This window comes from Canis lupus, chromosome 23 (genome assembly GCF_003254725.2).
Source record: "Canis lupus dingo isolate Sandy chromosome 23, ASM325472v2, whole genome shotgun sequence".
NCBI classification, from domain to species: domain Eukaryota; kingdom Metazoa; phylum Chordata; class Mammalia; order Carnivora; family Canidae; genus Canis; species Canis lupus.
The window spans coordinates 7,294,854-7,312,827 of NC_064265.1; the positions used below are offsets into that span (position 1 = coordinate 7,294,854).

The window sequence follows — 17,974 nt, forward strand, 5'->3', positions numbered from 1 at the left end:
TAAACCGCTGAGCCACCTGGGCTGGCCTAGAGTTCTGTTCTAAGATACTGAGTTCTTAATAAATAAAAATGATTGTTAACTTTAGTCATTGTGGAATATCTGAAGCCAACCACATAATATTGAGGAGAGAAATACGAGTTTTAAGGAGTCTTTATATGCTCTAAGTACATATAGTCTTTTTAAATTGCCATGTCAAAAGGAGAAGGAAAGATGTGAGAAATAAAATTGCTATAATAATTCATATTTTCTCTTCCAATGGAAAAATACCAATTGGAATGCTTTGTGTATGTATGTACAATACTATACAGTACAATATAATTAATGCAAGAGTGATGCCTCTCTTTATTCCTTTGATTGTTCTTTAGTTTGGTGTCTAAGTAATAAGTAGCTTATCTGACTTTTCTTTACAATTTGATCTGAGTTTTTTTATTTGACAGGTGGCAATTTGTACCATACTGATGTCTCGCTCTTTGGAGAACCTACCGAATTTGAGTATTTGCGAAAAGTGCTTTTTGAGTATATGATGGGTCGTGAGACTAAGGTATAAATCATTTCTGGTGATTTGGCATGTAGCTTAATTTAAAAGGAAATGTGCCCACTTTTAATACTTTTATACACATGCATATTTTTACTGTTAGACTATACGTGTTAATAGTTGACAATAGGCTATTGTGTTATTGTTCATAGATTATAAAATGAATTGCTTATATTTGTTACAGTTATAAAATATTAATAAAAATACTGTCGGGTGATGCTAAGTACTGAAAGTTGAAATTTCATGAACTTAATACTTTGTGAAATGTTGCTATTTTTATTTTTGACTTCAAATTAAAGTGAGGATAAAAGATTTCATTTTCATGGAAACGTTAGGGTAATGCAGAAATATTGGTAATGGTCATAATTAAGAAGTAAGTAGTAGACTACATAAGTAGTCACTTAGGGATATTTAGAAATATTTTAGTCACTGTAAGAAAACAATTCCTATACATATGGAATATTGATTATTAAAATTACCACATCGTATAAGTAATAGTACTTGGCTAAATTTGTTTTCTGAAATATTACATTTATTGTAAGGTTCTTGAGTGTGTAAGTCTTATCTCTTCTTGTTTGTATTCCCTGCAGTGCTTTTAAAAGAGCCTTATACTGGATTTTTTATAAATGTACCTTGAATTGAATATATTTCAGGAAATTCATGATCCTTTCTCAAAATTTTTCATTTAAAGCAATTTTTCTGACATTGCTTCAACTTTTTCCCTTCATAAACTTTTACATTGTCCATATACTTTGGCTAAGAATGGGATCATGAAATTAAAAAAAAAAAAAGAATGGATCATGAGTTTTCCATTTTTAGAAGCAATCAGTGTTTTAATTTATAGGTCTTTGGAGGTTACTAAGTCAGAGTGCTAATAAGCCAGTTCAGGGATTAATTTGGCAGATACATTTATTTATTTTTTACTTTTTTTAAAGATTATTTATTTATTTATTCATGAGAGACACAGAGAGAGAGAGGCAGAGACATAGGCAGAGGGAGAAGCAGGCTCCATGCAGGAGCCTGATGTGGGACTCCATCCCAGGTCTCCAGGAACACACCCCCAGCTGAAGGTGGCGCTAAACTGCGGAGCCACCAGGGCTGCCCAGGCAGATACATTTAAAGCCTAAAAAGTAAGGGCATAAGAAAATCTCTTAAAAGAATGTTACAAATTTATGGATTATAGATTTAGCTAAACTCTAGGAATTATAGGACTATCAGTTGTTTGAATCTTTAATATCTATAGAAATCTCATTTCATTGTATTAAATGACTTCAAATTAAAGTAACATCTTGGGGATCCCTGGGTTGCTCAGAGGTTTAGCGCCTACCTTCCCGCCAGGGGTGTGGTCCTGGAGTCCCGGGATCGAGTCCCACAACAGGCTCCCTGCATGGGGCCTGCTTCTCCCTCTACCTGTGTCTCTGCCTCTCTCTCTCTCTGCATCTCTCATGAATAAATAAAAAAATTAAAAGAAAAATAAAGTAACATCATGTGGATCCTGAACATGTAACAGAGGAGGGGTATATTAATTCATAGTAATTCAGTATTTTTTTCTTAAAGGACTTCTTTTTTTAAATTCAAAAAATACCTAATGCTGATTTTCTCCTTATTTTTTTTAAAAACCAAGCTAATGAAATATAACTATCTCTTATTAAGTCATTATTGGATAGTAGCCTATATTTGCAGTGGGGTAAATAATTTAATGTTACCTTGTTATTGCAGGGAAGGGAGAAGGGTGTGTCTTAAAAAAAAGCTGCTCAGAACTTTAGCTATACTGATTCATTTCTGAATCTAAAGCTGTGATCCAGTGTTGCTAAATAAATTACGTAATCTTTTCTTGGTCTGTGACGTGAAGAGATGACTGCCTCAAACTGTGTCTTCTGGAGGTTGCAAACTGTGGGGGATGAGATCTCTACAAAGTTTGAATCCTCTTGAAGAAAGACCCAGCACAAGCATAAGATGTGTTCTGGGGCAGTGTCATTCAGCCAAGTGCAAACTTGTGCTTTCAGGGTTGTGCAGTTAGTTTTAGGCTATGACTTACAAAACAGCTGGAAGGGGTAACCTCAGGGCATAGGCAGCCCGTCTAATACTTGATTCGGAGTCTTTGTGATGGAGTGGTCTCTCTGGTCTTTTATCTTCAGCATTTAATGCATCTGGTTACTACAAATGACTAGTCTGTCATCCTACCATCACATTTTACAGATAAATGTAGAAAATCGGTAGCAGATACTCAGCTTAATTTACTTCTTATTTATTGAGCACTTGCTACAGGTGGCCCATTGTATATCACCATGGTGGGGAGGAAGATGAAATTTGACACTATCTCTAATTTATTTTTTTTTACACTCTCCCTAATTCTAAGGAGTTAAGAAAAGTGGAGCTGTTTGCAGTTAAGCATGATACAGAATGTCGTCAGGTTGTTAAAAGAGGCACAGAGTTCTCCTGTTTACTTGTGGGAAGGTCAAGGAGGACATTGTAGAGAAGCACATGTATCTGCTGGGCTTTAAAGCTAGGTCAGGGGTATATGGGGGTGGTTAGATTTTAATAGATGAAATCAGATGGGAGGGAAAGCCTAGACAGAAAGGCCAAGGCAGGAAATTGAGTGTGGGTTTTGGAATGACAAGTAGTCTGGTCCAACTAAAACACTGGATCTGTGGTAGAAGTGACTCCCTTTAGGGCTGCACAGAGTGTGGAGGGCATGGAATGTTTTTAGAGTTTTAACACTAGATATTGGGATAGTTAGCCCTTGAGCAGAGATTGACAAGATCAGAGCTGGTTTTAGACATATCTTTTACTGATTTGGTTAATATCTATACATTGACAGAGAATTTGAAATGGAGACTAGGTTTTGGTTTTTGAGTGAGCCAAAGTATATTGTGGCCCTTGTGATTTGATCCTAATCTAGAGTTGTATCTTGCCCAGCAGGATATGTATGTCATCCCACCTGTGTTTCTTCATCTGCTTTTACACATGGTGTTCCTTATTTTATGAGGCAGATGATTTATTTAAGAAGAGCACATGTAGAACACATGTTCTTATAGTATGAAGCTAAGGAAATGTCCTTTCTTTCTTCTTTCACTTTCTTTTTCTTGGGTTTTTGATCCTCCATGCTAAAATCAGCCTATTCTCCTTTTCAGTAGAAAGTGTTTCTCATCCTAATCTTTATCAAAGCTTCTCCCTAAAGAAAACCTGGCAGGAGATGCCACCTCTAAACCAGGTAGCTCATTTGAACTTTTTTCCTTACTTCCCAGGGCCTGAGTATATTGTATGTAGAATAGACAGTCTGAGTTCTTTCCCAAGATCTGGCAAAGAGCCTGGGCTTCTCCATTTAAGTTTCCTGGCAAGAGAGGGAAGAGCTTTAAGTCTTTACTGGGTAATCTGCTGCAAATTCAGAGTCACTGATGAATTTAGAGGTGGGTTTCTCATTGTCTAGAAATGTGAAGAGACAACTAGGAATAGTTTGGGGTTTTCTTGACAGACATGCTTGTGTGTGCATGTATGTGGTTTCATAGTGAATATAAATGGACTTTTGGGTACTTTTAACCTTGCAAGCTATTGAAATTAATTCCTAAAAACAGTCTTCATAGATAGTATACCAAAAAAGCAAAAAATTGCTTCTGAGTGTTAATGAAAAGAATACTGAAATAGTCACTACTTCATATTTCTCTTGTCATTTCATGCCACATATGCTTAGTTTCTAGACCAGTTTAGCATGGAAGATTCTATCTAGGCAATACAATTTAAAGGATGAGGGTTTTGTAAAATGCCTTAGAATTCTCTAAAAACGACTTTGTTTTAAATGGTATTTTTTTGTTCCTCAAAATGGCAGAGGCAAAGATGAAAGGAAGGAAGGGGGCTGAAATCTTGCGGAGTATGGGGTTTGTGGTTGAAGAACAGTATTAGTGGTTGAAGAACAGTATTAGAAGTATGTCAAGTGACTTAACTAGGCTTAGCACATAATTGGAATTTTAAAAACATTAGTATCTTTCCTTCCTGGAGATAATTATACATATATACATTATATATGATGTGAATTTGTAAAATTTTTGGTTAACTTATTTTATGTCATCTTTTCCTTAGTGACCTTCTCTAGTCCCTAGCCCTCTCCCCTACACACACACACACACACACACACACACACACACACACACAGTCTGTGTAACTGAACCAAGAATGTTAGAGTGAGTTCTCCGGGTGACCGTGCAGTCCTCTGTGGGAGTCCTCAGGGGAGAAGCACTAGCACCTGATTTTGTATGTAAGCACTGAACTTGTTAATCCTACTTATTTCGTGAGTGTATCTTATTTCATAAGGTATCTTCTTTCCTCTCTGTCTCCCTCAAAACACCTCATCTTGATACAAAATAGGGAATTTCAACCTTTGAGGAGAATTTTCCACGAGCTTTTGGGTGACAGTCTGACTTACGGTATATTCATTTAGATCTGCACAATTTATGACCTTGTTTTGCAAGCTACCATGTGTAATGTTTTGATTCATCATGTTTTCTACCAAACAAAACATCTTGTGTTTATTTAAGATGTAATTCGTATTTCTATTAGGCTGATGTGCTGCATGTTGTAAAAAATACCTACTAAGCATGTTCATGTTCATGCAGTAGCCCATGTTTATGAGATATATGATGTGATTTAGTTAAAGCTGAACTTGGGAGTATCTAATTCTGATTATATAGAGCATATGTTTGGCAATACATCACTTACTAGATAGATTTCTACAAATAAAAAGCCTTATAAAATGAATGAGTAATAAAGTTTCATCTTAATAAGACAAAGGGCCAAGAACATTAGAACTTTATATAGCTTCATGCTATTGTAATTTCATCTTCTTGAAATAATATCAACCTAGACATTGTGAGGAATCCTTTTAAATTGAAATTTTAGTGTTGGCTGTTATTTCCTTGACTAATACCTTCACATCATACTTCTTTGGTCGTGGCTTCCATTGAGAGCACTAAAGAATCCCACCAGCAGAACATGTCAGAATGGGGTGAGACTTCATCTGCTTCACTGTCTGTTAGTGATTATCTCTTGTTTTTTTCTAGACCATGGCAAAGGTTATAACCACTGTACTGAAGTTCCCTGATGATCAGACTCAGAAAATTTTGGAAAGAGAAGATGCTCGGCTAATGGTAAGCTTTAAAAGTGGCTACAGATAGAAGACAACTTTATCCCATCTTTTTACATTCTGTTTCATTTACAAAGACTTTGAGTTGTTAAAAGACATTTTAAATGTTTAGTTTTTATTGTACTGTAGCCGAAAAAATGAGAGTGAATCTACATTAAGAAAGTTTAACCAAAGGCAAATATGAATTGGTGTCAAGGAAAGAACAGTCTTCTTCAGTAGCATATATGAGGTTGATATCCATATATGCTGTATATGGGATTTCCAGAACTTGGGCTATTTATGGGAAGTACAAAAAAGGCATTTGTTCTAGTATACCAGTAATAATTTTTAAAACCAGATTATACCATGATGTGAAATGAAACAAACACACATTTCATATACATTTTGCAAAATTATTCCTATGCCGAACTTCTTTTTACTATGGGCCAGTAATTCAGTGGGAAGATCCATTCTAAGTGTGTGTGAAAGTCACACTAAGAGTGTGAAATTTGTGAAGTCTCAGATCTTTCCCCAGCTTTCTTTTTCTGCTTCCTTTTCTTGTCTTACTGGAAGCTTGTGGCACTGTTCACATCCCCCCGCCCCCATTTCTTTACTTGTTTCGTGATCTCAGCACCATTGTTTGCTTCTCTCTCCTCACTAAAGCAAGCAAAGATCTTTTCCTTTATGATGAATTAGTCTATGTCCAAGTATCTCCCATAAGAAAGACTAAGTCAATAAATAATCACCTCTCTAAGCATCTGATCTAGCAGAGTATGTCTCTTATTACAACAGTTCTTGCTTATCTTAAGCCCCAGTCTTCCTGTAGTGGTTACCAATTTGTTCTGGGTCTAACCCATGAAACTCAACCAAAAATCTGTTGATGGCCTGAGTGGAGGACTTTTTTCCAGGCCAGACACCCCACATTTGTCAGCCATTTCTTTTTTTCTTTTCTTTTTTTTTTTCTAGAAAAATCTGGGAGGTTTATTTTTCTATCCAAATTCCCACCCATATTTTTTTTTTTATTGTTGTTCAATTTACTAACATACAGAATAACCCCCAGTGCCCGTCACCCATTCACTCCCACCCCCCGCCCTCCTCCCCTTCCAACACCCCTAGTTCGTTTCCCAGAGTTAGCAGTCTTTACGTTCTGTCTCCCTTTCTGATATTTCCCACACATTTCTTCCCCCTTCCCTTATATTCCCTTTCACTATTATTTATATTCCCCAAATGAATGAGAACATATAATGTTTGTCCTTCTCCGACTGGCTTACTTCACTCAGCATAATACCCTCCAGTTCCATCCACGTTGAAGCAAATGGTGGGTATTTGTCATTTCTAATAGCTGAGTAATATTCCATTGTATACATAAACCACATCTTCTTTATCCATTCATCTTTCGTTGGACACCGAGGCTCCTTCCACAGTTTGGCTATCGTGGCCATTGCTGCTATAAACATCGGGGTGCAGGTGTCCCGGCGTTTCACTGCATCTGTATCTTTGGGGTAAATCCCCAGCAGTGCAATTGCTGGGTCGTAGGGCAGGTCTATTTTTAACTGTTTGAGGAACCTCCACACAGTTTTCCAGAGTGGCTGCACCAGTTCACATTCCCACCAACAGTGTATGAGGGTTCCCTTTTCTCCACATCCTCTCCAACATTTGTGGTTTCCTGCCTTGTTAATTTTCCCCATTCTCACTGGTGTGAGGTGGTATCTCATTGTGGTTTTGATTTGTATTTCCCTGATGGCAAGTGATGCAGAGCATTTTCTCATGTGCATGTTGGCCATGTCTATGTCTCCATCTGTGAGATTTCTGTTCATGTCTTTTGCCCATTTCATGATTGGATTGTTTGTTTCTTTGGTGTTGAGTTTAATAAGTTCTTTATAGATCTTGGAAACTAGCCCTTTATCTGATATGTCATTTGCAAATATCTTCTCCCATTCTGTAGGTTGTCTTTGAGTTTTGTTGACTGTATCCTTTGCTGTGCAAAAGCTTCTTATCTTGATTAAGTCCCAATAGTTCATTTTTGCTTTTGTTTCTTTTGCCTTCGTGGATGTATCTTGCAAGAAGTTACTATGGCCGAGTTCAAAAAGGGTGTTGCCTGTGTTCTTCTCTAGGATTTTGATGGAATCTTGTCTCACATTTAGATCTTTCATCCATTTTGAGTTTATCTTTGTGTATGGTGAAAGAGAGTGGTCTAGTTTCATTCTTCTGCATGTGGATGTCCAATTTTCCCAGCACCATTTATTGAAGAGACTGTCTTTCTTCCAATGGATAGTCTTTCCTCCTTTATCGAATATTAGTTGCCCATAAAGTTCAGGGTCCACTTCTGGATTCTCTATTCTGTTCCACTGATCTATGTGTCTGTTTTTGTGCCAGTACCACACTGTCTTGATGACCACAGCTTTGTAGTACAACCTGAAATCTGGCATTGTGATGCCCCCAGATATGGTTTTCTTTTTTAAAATTCCCCTGGCTATTCGGGGTCTTTTCTGATTCTACACAAATCTTAAAATAATTTGTTCTAACTCTCTGAAGAAAGTCCATGGTATTTTGATAGGGATTGCATTAAACGTGTATATTGCCCTGGGTAACATTGACATTTTCACAATATTAATTCTGCCAATCCATGAGCATGGAATATTTTTCCATCTCTTTGTGTCTTCCTCAATTTCTTTCAGAAGTGTTCTATAGTTTTGAGGGTATAGATCCTTTACATCTTTGGTTAGGTTTATTCCTAGGTATCTTATGCTTTTGGGTGCAATTGTAAATGGGATTGACTCCTTAATTTCTCTTTCTTCAGTCTCATTGTTAGTGTATAGAAATGCCACTGACTTCTGGGCATTGATTTTGTATCCTGCCACGCTACCGAATTGCTGTATGAGTTCTAGCAATCTTGGGGTGGAGACTTTTGGGTTTTCTATGTAGAGTAGTGTAGGGATAGAGGGAGCATTCCTCGACATCTTAAAAGCCATCTATGAAAAGCCCACAGCAAATATCATTCTCAATGGGGAAGCACTGGGAGCCTTTCCCCTAAGATCAGGAACAAGACAGGGATGTCCACTCTCACCACTGCTGTTCAACATAGTACTGGAAGTCCTAGCCTCAGCAATCAGACAACAAAAAGACATTAAAGGCATTCAAATTGGCAAAGAAGTAGTCAAACTCTCCCTCTTCGCCGATGACATGATACTCTACATTGTCAGCCATTTCTTTCTTTTATTTCCTTTATCCTTTCCCTTCCTTCCCCCTTCCCTCCCCTCCCCTTCCCTTTTCCCCATTTTATTTATTTTCTTTTTAAGTAAGTGCCATGCACAAAGTGGAGCTTAAGCTCATAGCCCTGAGATCAAAAGTTGCATCCTAGAGCACCTGGCTGGCTTAGTTGGTAGGGCATGTGACTCAATCTCAAGGTCTGTGCTGGGCGTGGAGCATACTTACAATAAAGAAAAGAAAAGAGTTGCATCTCTAACAACTGAGCCAGCCAGATGTGATGTCTCTCTCCTCTGACGCATTGCGCAGTGCCAGTCATGAAAGATCCCAGTGCTTTAGGCACATCCTGACCTCCTCTTCCTTGCTTTCTCTAAAGTCATCCCAGCATCTCTGACCTTTGTCCCAGTACTCCATTGCATATTGTATCATATACCTATTATATAGTTTCTGAGACAGTTGGAATTATTTTGTTTTTTTGGAAAGCATTCCTCCCTGTATCTAATGGCTTAAAAAATATTGTTATACCTTTGTAGTTATTTCTAGTGATAAGTATTTTTTATAGGAAGTGTATCACTATAATGTATGCCCTTCATCAATAGAATGTTGTTTAAAGTTATAGCAAACATTAATTCTAAAACCACGTAGTTACTTAGAGTACTTTTCCTCCTCACTGAATAAAACAGCTGTGTCTTTGTGAAAATAAAATATTCCAGTGCAATTGGAACCTGTCGACATGATTCTGTCATTATGGCCCAGTTTAAGAAAATATTTTTAAATGATCTAATATACCTTTGTTCATTCTCCCATGGCCTCTTTATCATCTTGATGTTGGGGTATGCCAAACTCTCCTCTTACTGTTGAGCTACACTTCATCAGGATTTGCTTTACAGTTCAGATTCATCCTAAATCGTGGCTTTAGCAATATGATGGGAGATATACCTTTATCCCATACACACGTTCAGTCTTAGATTGGTTTGCCTTGAAGGAAATGAATTGAACTGAATGTGTAAATAGTGAACCATGTAAAGAAAAACCTTTTAAAGCAGATGGATTTTTTTTCTTTTTGAGTTTAACCAAAAAGAAATCTTTGAAAAACATTACATTCTTTATTCCTGAATAAAGTGATATTCATTCTAGATAGGGATGAAATGGTAACTGTTCATTCCTTCCTGAAAGAATCCTCCCTTGTCCCAGAGGTTGACCTGTCTAGGTGGAAAGTCCCGCTCTTTCCTCTACTACTTCAAACAGAGTCTTATCCATCATTAATTAGCTTTTGCTTAATGAATGAGTTCAGTCAGCAGTCAACCTATTCTTCCCTTTGTTGTGGCAAGAATAGGAAAATTGAAGACATGGAAGATAATGGTTGTTGATGTTATGGGAGCCTTTAATTTTAGGGGGAAGAGGTAGCACTCATTCATCATGCACAAATAAAAGATATGTCTAAGTAAGGTAATTCAAATAATAAAAATAGATGCTTAGGAAATACGAAATAACTTATAATGAGCATAAGTGAGGCCCAGTGATGGCTTATAAGTCAGTTTGAGTCACTTCTTACTGGTTTGACATTCTTGGTACTTGCGAGTGATTCATGATTGTTTTTACATTTGATGAAAAATTAAGATTGTTGTTGATTGAGAAAATTGAATCAATAGACACATTTGCCTTTATGATTGCTATCATTCCCAAAATGAGCAATAAGAATCCTTGTCTTTGAACAAGTCTTTTGAAATTACAACTTATTTCTTATCCCCTTCCAATGACTTGTAGCTGATAGAACAAAACACTTCAAAAAAGAATGACTTCTATTTTTCTAATACAAAGGTAAGATATCCACGAGGAAGATATTTGTATCTTTTCAATTTAAATATATAAAATATCTTCCCAATAAAAAGATAGACAACTGTATAGAAAGCAGGCTTTTTTAGGAGTTTATTAAATGACATTAGCTTTAAATGTGTGTTACAGATGGATCTTTTCTATAATTTATTATAAATGTGGAGCTACAGTTACCTTTGTATTCAAAATCAGAAACCTTTTTATTTTAGGTTTGGAGACTGAAAAGCTGGCAAAAGTAAACCGAAACAAACCCAAAACAGTACCAAGCTGCCTTTCCATCCATTAATTTTGGGGGTGCTTGAGAGAGAGTGTGGGCTGCGCATTGTCCTGACAGTGTGCAGCCATGCTAGTGTTTGCACTATTCAGCAGGTATTGTAGGAGGAATGCAGTCTGAAACTTTGCTTTGTGACTCTGATGATTATGTATTTGCTTTTTGGCATTGATCAAAAAATTACCATGACTGCTAATAAGGTATTTCTCAATATGTCCCCTTTTTTACTTTACCTCCCTTCCTCTCAGTGAATTTTACACTCTGTATTTGAAAACCCCATTATAGAATGCAACAGTTATTAATAAGTGGTTTCAGAATTTAACCTAATTTTAAGGTTATATTTCATGGATGAGAAATTGTTATCTGTCAAGATTAAATTGTACAGCATAATTAAATTCTGGTAAATTTGAGGGCTGTGATGTGTAGAAAATGAATCCTAGTCTTTCATTAACAAATCTCAAAACCTCTGTTTCTTAACAAAATAAACATCACCTTGTTAGGGCTGTCAGAAGACCCAAGTATAGTACCTGCACTGGGTTTCTGAGATGATGGTAGGGTTTGCAAGGATGATCACTTAGCGACCATGTAGCAATGTGTGTGTGTGTACAAATAGTATTTCCAAGAGAAGAAGAGTTAGAATGGTCAGTTAATATTAATGTGTGTAAGATCAGTCATTAAAGATGTCAGGAGGACAGTCAGGTCATTTCACAGGCATGATACCAGCTCAGAAAATGTCCCCGTGTCCATTCCAACCTCTCAAAGTACCAGCCATAAGCAGCAGTACTGTGGTGAGAGCCTAGATCTCGCCAGCCCAACCCAGCTGGACTTTGAGCAAGCCCTTTCCATGTTTCTCGCTGGTAAAATGACTGTGGGATTATTCTATTCCTAAGATTTCTTTCCTTCTAAAGTTCTGAATTACTTGTAGATTTTAAAGTTTTAGATTTGTTTCAAGTGGGAAAAAATTGCCTTATGTACAACAGGTGCAAATTAAAAAGAAAATGCACATAACACTTTTTTTTTTTTTTTAAGATTTTATTTATTTATTCATGAGAGGCACAGAGAGAGGCAGAGACACAGACAGGCTCCATGCAGGAAGCCTGATGTGGGATTCAATCCCGGAACTCCAGGATCACGCCCTGGGCTGAAGGCAGACACTTAACTGCTGAGCCACCCAGGCATCCCCAAACACACTTTTTGTGTGTGTGAGAACAGAATTACAGCTGAACAGTAATTTCAGCTTACTGTGCCTGATATTTCGTTTTGTGATGGTTCAGGCAATTTAGTTGTCCAGAGTAGACTGAATATTTGAGTAGCAGGATGGGAACAAGAGTGAATACAAAAGTCTTTGACTTGTCTAATTATTTTTTGCTGAATTAAACTGCCTTACAAGTACACCATCAGATTTTTCTTTTAAAGGAGAGTGTTATTATTTAGGATAATTTTATTAAGAAAGTTTATTTCAATCAGGTGCTAAATCATCTCTTGGAATTGAAAGGTTCTTTTGTTATATAGACATCTCTTTGAAAAAGTGTTCTTAGAAATACATTTTTCCTTTAAGGTACTCGCAAACTGAATGACATGTTTCACCTAGATAGCTGTTTTTCTTGACTCCGTTGAAGGAAAAATTTTCTCTTCCATTGAAGATTTCATCCCCATTCACTCTTGTTATTTTTAAAAATTGATTTTCTGTTGACTTTGTTTTTGCTTTTCTTTCACATTGATTCTTTGTGTTGTGTCAAGTTCTTGACCAGTTTTTGCCCTCAAACAGTCTTGTACTTAAGTTGATGTTTCTCACTTTTCTCCCTTTGGCTAGAATTTTAAGAATCTCCTCTGAGTTAATAAATCATCCAAGCTTTTCTGCATTATTAGATACAAAACTTTGCTATCCCAGAAGAGGCTTGCCTTTGCCTTTACATGGGCTCAGTAGATGCATGGAAGGTGGATCAGGAAACAGATGCAAATAGATACTGATGCAGAGTGAAAAATACTGTACAGATAAAGTACATATTTGTTGTCTCAAGTGGTTTTTACTCTTGATTTTGTTAGAATTACATAGTATATGATCATTGCAAAAGAAAACATTGCAAACAATTCAGAATCATATTACATAGAGAGGGAGACCTTCGAGTTTACAGCCTCCCAACGCTGTAACGCTGATAACACCATGCCATGTAACTATTGTAACTATCTTTGTTAATAGTTTGGTGAATATCCCCAGCTTTCTAAGCTTTATAAATATATATTTATAATATGTTTTTAATCACTTAAGTATTCTATAAAAATGGCAGAATGCAACAGCTTGCTTTTTTTACTTAACATATTTTTACTTTATTCTACTTCATTACAAATTAATGTACCTTATTCTTTCTACTGGCTGATTTTATGATTATATGGATCATTTAGTCCTACATTTAGTTCACCAATTTCCTATTGATGGATACTTAGGCTGTTTCCAGTTTTTCAATATTTACAAGCATAGACACAGGGAGCATCCATATATGTATACTTTGCATGTTTCTGCAAGTTTCTCAATAGGATATTGACCTTATTGTGTTGTATGTGTTGCAAATGTTATTTTCTAGTCTGTCTTTTGATTTTGCTGCTTATTAACTGCACCATTAAATATAAAAGATAAGTAAAATGATTCTTCTGATGTTGGTCACACTAAGAATAGACTCAGATTTTATTAATAATCCCTCCTTTTTTTACTGATGCTCTTTTAAAGCAAACCAGAAAGCTATTTAATAATCTTAGATTATGACCATTTTAGATAGGACAAAGAATTTATTTAAAGAAGGTTGTTACAGTAAAAACTATGCTTGAGATTGAGTCCCCTTGAATGGAAATTTCGATTTGAGTCATCATTCCTGAACTTAATCCTGATATAAGAGAATTATTCAGTGATAAAACTGACATGTATTAGGAATAACAGTTCAGCATATAGATATAGTGTATTCATATTCATCAACATTTTCCCCTGAATTTTTGTTGCTAAATTGAGATTATATGAATCAAATTGTAATGTGGACTTTAATGGAATTATGAGAGAACTCTTTTTATAAAGAAATAATTATACCCAGTTAATCTATTCTATAAATATTTGAAATGTGAAGTATCTTTATGTTGTTTAAATTTTTTAAGTAAAGTTGCAAATGAAAGCTACATAATGCTATATTTACTTAGGATGGGAGGGAGTTGTTACAGATTCCTTATACTTTGTACTCCCTTGATTTGGGGGAGAGTTGAGAAGTTTTAAAGTACATTATGTTTAATCCTTTGAAATTCATATACACATATAATCTCTGTGTTATATTAAGTCTTAAAACTAACCCAATAAGCTTTTTTTCTTCCTGGCTTGTAGTATACTTCACCTCGCAGTGGTATCTTCTGAGTAAACCATCAGTCTGTGCTTAGTTAGCATGTGGTGAGTGAAGAATAATGTCTTGTGTCTTTTGTGCGAAAATCAAATGTATTGCATGATACTAACCATTACACTGGAATTCTTTTGCTCTTTTCTTTAATGAATACATGATTATGCTATGGGTTAATATAGGTATTTTCTGTAATTCTGTTTTATAGATTAATAATATATAGATAATCACTACCACCAGTAAAAGTTATATAATTTTTAGGAAATTTTACTTCTTTCAATAGCAATTGAAAGTTTTAAAATTACTCTTTGAAATTTTATTAAATAAAAAAAATTATCTATTTTATAATCTTTTTTGTTTTTAATTCCCAAGGATAGTCTTGGAAATTAATAGAAATTGTGAGAGAGAAATGAAAAATCATTTTCTAGAAGGAAAAGTCATTCTCAAGATAGAGATATTTCCAGATAGAAATGAAAAATCATTTTCTAGATATATTTCACAGAATCAGAATTTAAGATATTGTAAGGTCTACTTATCAAGGCCAGACTGAAATAATGAAAACTAGTAAAGGTGACTTTAAAATAAATGCAATTTTATTACTTCCTGGGATCATACGGTATACCAGGCTAACATCTGTCCTGAGGAGACCGTTAGGCAGCCTGCTTTGATTGAATGCGGCTATTTGTAGTTAGCATATTGTTACTAGGAAGTGAAGGCATCTCAACTGTTTGGACAGTTGATGGTCTTCACCATTTAAACACCCCTGCTATTGCCTCCAAGTATTAGTCACGGTAGTGGCTTAACTTGGCACCCCCTAATATTTAGGGTACATCTTTACCTCAGACTTTTCTGCAATTTTTACAAATGCCAAATAAGCTGCAGTGCAATTAATAGAGCTTAATCAAATTAAAATCAAAATTTTCTGTGGTTGTTAATTCAGTGGTATTCAGCTAATGGTATCAAGGTTTAAAATGCTAATATACAGCTTTTCTTTTTTAACCTTTTAGCTTTAAAAATCATTTAGGCCTACATTTGAGTCTCATTTTTATTTTATTGTATATCAGTTAACCTGCCTTACCTATTATCTAAAACTTCTTTAGTCTTGTAAGTCCCTTAGCATTTTCCTTTTTTTATGGTATTATAAATACTGCGTCATGTTTATCATTGTATCATTTAAATACTATCATTTATCACTGGAAGTGTATACTACGCAGCATTTCTATTGATTAATTGACTATCTCTTCAACTTTTATTTCGAAAAATTTCAAACATAAGATTTGCAAAAATAGTGCAGTGAACACCTATATATCCTTCATCTATATTCACCAATTCTTAATCTTTTGCAAAATTTTCTCACTTGCTCTTTCTCTCCATATATATCTTCCCATCTGTAACATTTGACCATTGCTTGCAAACACTTGTACTTGCCAGCATTTGACAATTACTTGCAAATATAAATAAATACTTTAGGAAAGATCTTTAAGAACAAGGGCATTTTCCTACAAATTATCACTCTCATGAAATTTAATATTAATATAAAACTATTGTCTAGTATAGTAAATATTCATATTTTTCCAGTGTTTCAAATAATGTGTTTCATGATTTTTTTAAAATTCCAGAATCCACTAAGTGATTGCACATTGCACGTCATCGTCATGTTTCTGTAGTTTCTTTTAAACTTGAAAAGCTCTCCCGGGTTTTTTTTTTTTTGTCTTTCATGACATTGACATTGTGCAGCATTATTGAATCATGCATGAATTTCTTTTCCTACAACAGCACAAGCTAAAGTTTCAAAATAATAACTGACACAGGAATTTAAATAGGACAGATCTTTTTTTCATCTTCTCTAGGTTTCTAGGACCAATATGATTGTTGAGCAAGTTTTATAAATAATACTCTACTGGGAATACATCATGAGAACCAGTGATTTATATTTTTCACTTATAAATTGAGAAGACTCTAACACTTTACATTAAATATGTATAAAAAGTTTATTTCTATTAATCTTATTTGTAATTTATTTTTGTAGTATTTTAACTTAATTTTGTTACTGGCTTTTAGCATTCTAATCAGAGAAACCTTATTAAGAATCAGTCATTTGCATCATTTCTCTTAGCATTTTAAGTGGTTTTTTGGAGTTTGGGGTTTTTTGTTTGTTTTACATTTTAGGTTTTTAAAAATTGAGTTTGTAAATTTCCGATTAGGCATAGCTTTTTACACCAAAATGCTCTTTGTCCTCTGCTGCCATACATATCATCCTGGGAGCATTGCAATATATAGAAAAATCAACACATTAAAGAAAAGGGAAGACCTCTTTGTTCTCTTTAAGTCTGAATAACTTTTTTTGTGAGGTTTTACCAAGTCAACCTGCTTACTCCTAGCTTCTCCAGGTATGAGCTGGGAGCATTCAGTAAAAGTGAACGGTGATGGTTCCAAAGTCACTGAAACATCTTGTTTTTTTAGGATCACTGACTTATAGGATCTACAAGTCAGATCATTTTAAGAATATTAGTTTTTAGGGAAAAAAATTTTTTAGTATTTAATATTTAGAATATTTCTACTTCAATCCTTAGACAATAGAATCAATTTTAATTTGAAAAAAAAACAAATCTTCCAAAATGGGCTTTAAATTTTTTTCTTAATCCTTTTTCCCCTTTTTCTTTTCCAGTCATGGCTCCGATCATCGTCTTGAAGAAACGGGGTGGTGGTGTTGGGCAAGTGTGGAGGACTGTCCATGTTTATGTTTGCCTCTTTGAGAAGCAAGCTGTTATTCAGGGCCCATTATGGAGTTAAAAATCAAGAGAAATCTGACATTGGCCCACAGATATATTGCAGACTGCCTTTCAAATCGATTATATCAGTGGAGAAATGGTGATAGTTGTTTTCTTTTTTGTTGGGAAGAACTTTATGTTGTTTAAAAGATATTTTGAATAACTCAACCTGGCTTACGGGCTCATTTGATGTTCCCTTCTTCCATTCTTTTTGTCCCTCTTTTTAAAGAACTGCTTGCCTTTCCTATTTATTTTTAGGGTGATTTTTTTTTTTTTTTAAAGACTTGTGCAATACATTTTGAGGTGAAACTTAGTAGATTTTTTCTGATAAATTAGAGCATTTAATTGAGTATTTTATCCAGATTGATTTGTTGAATATTTGCTAAAGACTAGTTCTTTAAGCTATATATATGATAAATCTAAACAGCAGTACCTCATTGTTTACTTAGCTTTTGTACTTATATTTTTCAGAGGAAAAAATACTACTGTAAATTGTAAATAGTCAATATTGTATGCATACTGTATTGTATGCAGATTTGTGACTGTTGGCAATGTCATCTTGGGAGAACAGATAAATAAAGTTTATTTACTATATAAAATTTGTTTACTGTGCTTTTCCTCAGTTGAAATCTATTTCAAGATAGTTAAGAAATATGATGTTTTATCTGAGTGAATATCTTGAGGAACTATTTTCAAGATAGCTAGCTAAATGCGAAACCATTTGGAAAGATTTTTTATGTTTAAAATTAGCAGGACCACAAAAAAAAAAAAATTTAGCAGGACCACGTTGGAAGAAGTATGGAAACAAAAAATACTTCATGGTGTGTGTTTTAGGAGTCTGCCAACTTGGAGATGCCTGCCGTCTCT

The 17,974-nt window shown here is 35.0% G+C and overlaps 1 protein-coding gene across 7 annotated transcripts in view; it reads left to right on the top strand.

Moving 5' to 3' along the window:
• Positions 1–17,706, top strand: part of GOLGA4 (golgin A4) — a 130,225-nt gene extending 112,519 nt beyond the window's left edge. For 6 of the 7 annotated variants that reach the window (XM_049099726.1, XM_025461322.3, XM_025461325.3 and 3 more), the window contains 4 exons: positions 438–541; positions 5,590–5,676; positions 14,327–14,389; positions 17,005–17,144. In XM_049099726.1, coding sequence (XP_048955683.1) covers positions 438–541; positions 5,590–5,676; positions 14,327–14,356 — 221 coding nt within the window. In that variant the 3' untranslated portion in view covers positions 14,357–14,389; positions 17,005–17,144. Of the gene's footprint in view, positions 1–437; positions 542–5,589; positions 5,677–14,326; positions 14,390–17,004 lie in introns of all 7 variants that reach the window. The other variant, XM_025461323.3, reaches the window with a different exon arrangement.
• Positions 17,707–17,974: the final 268 nt, after the last annotated feature.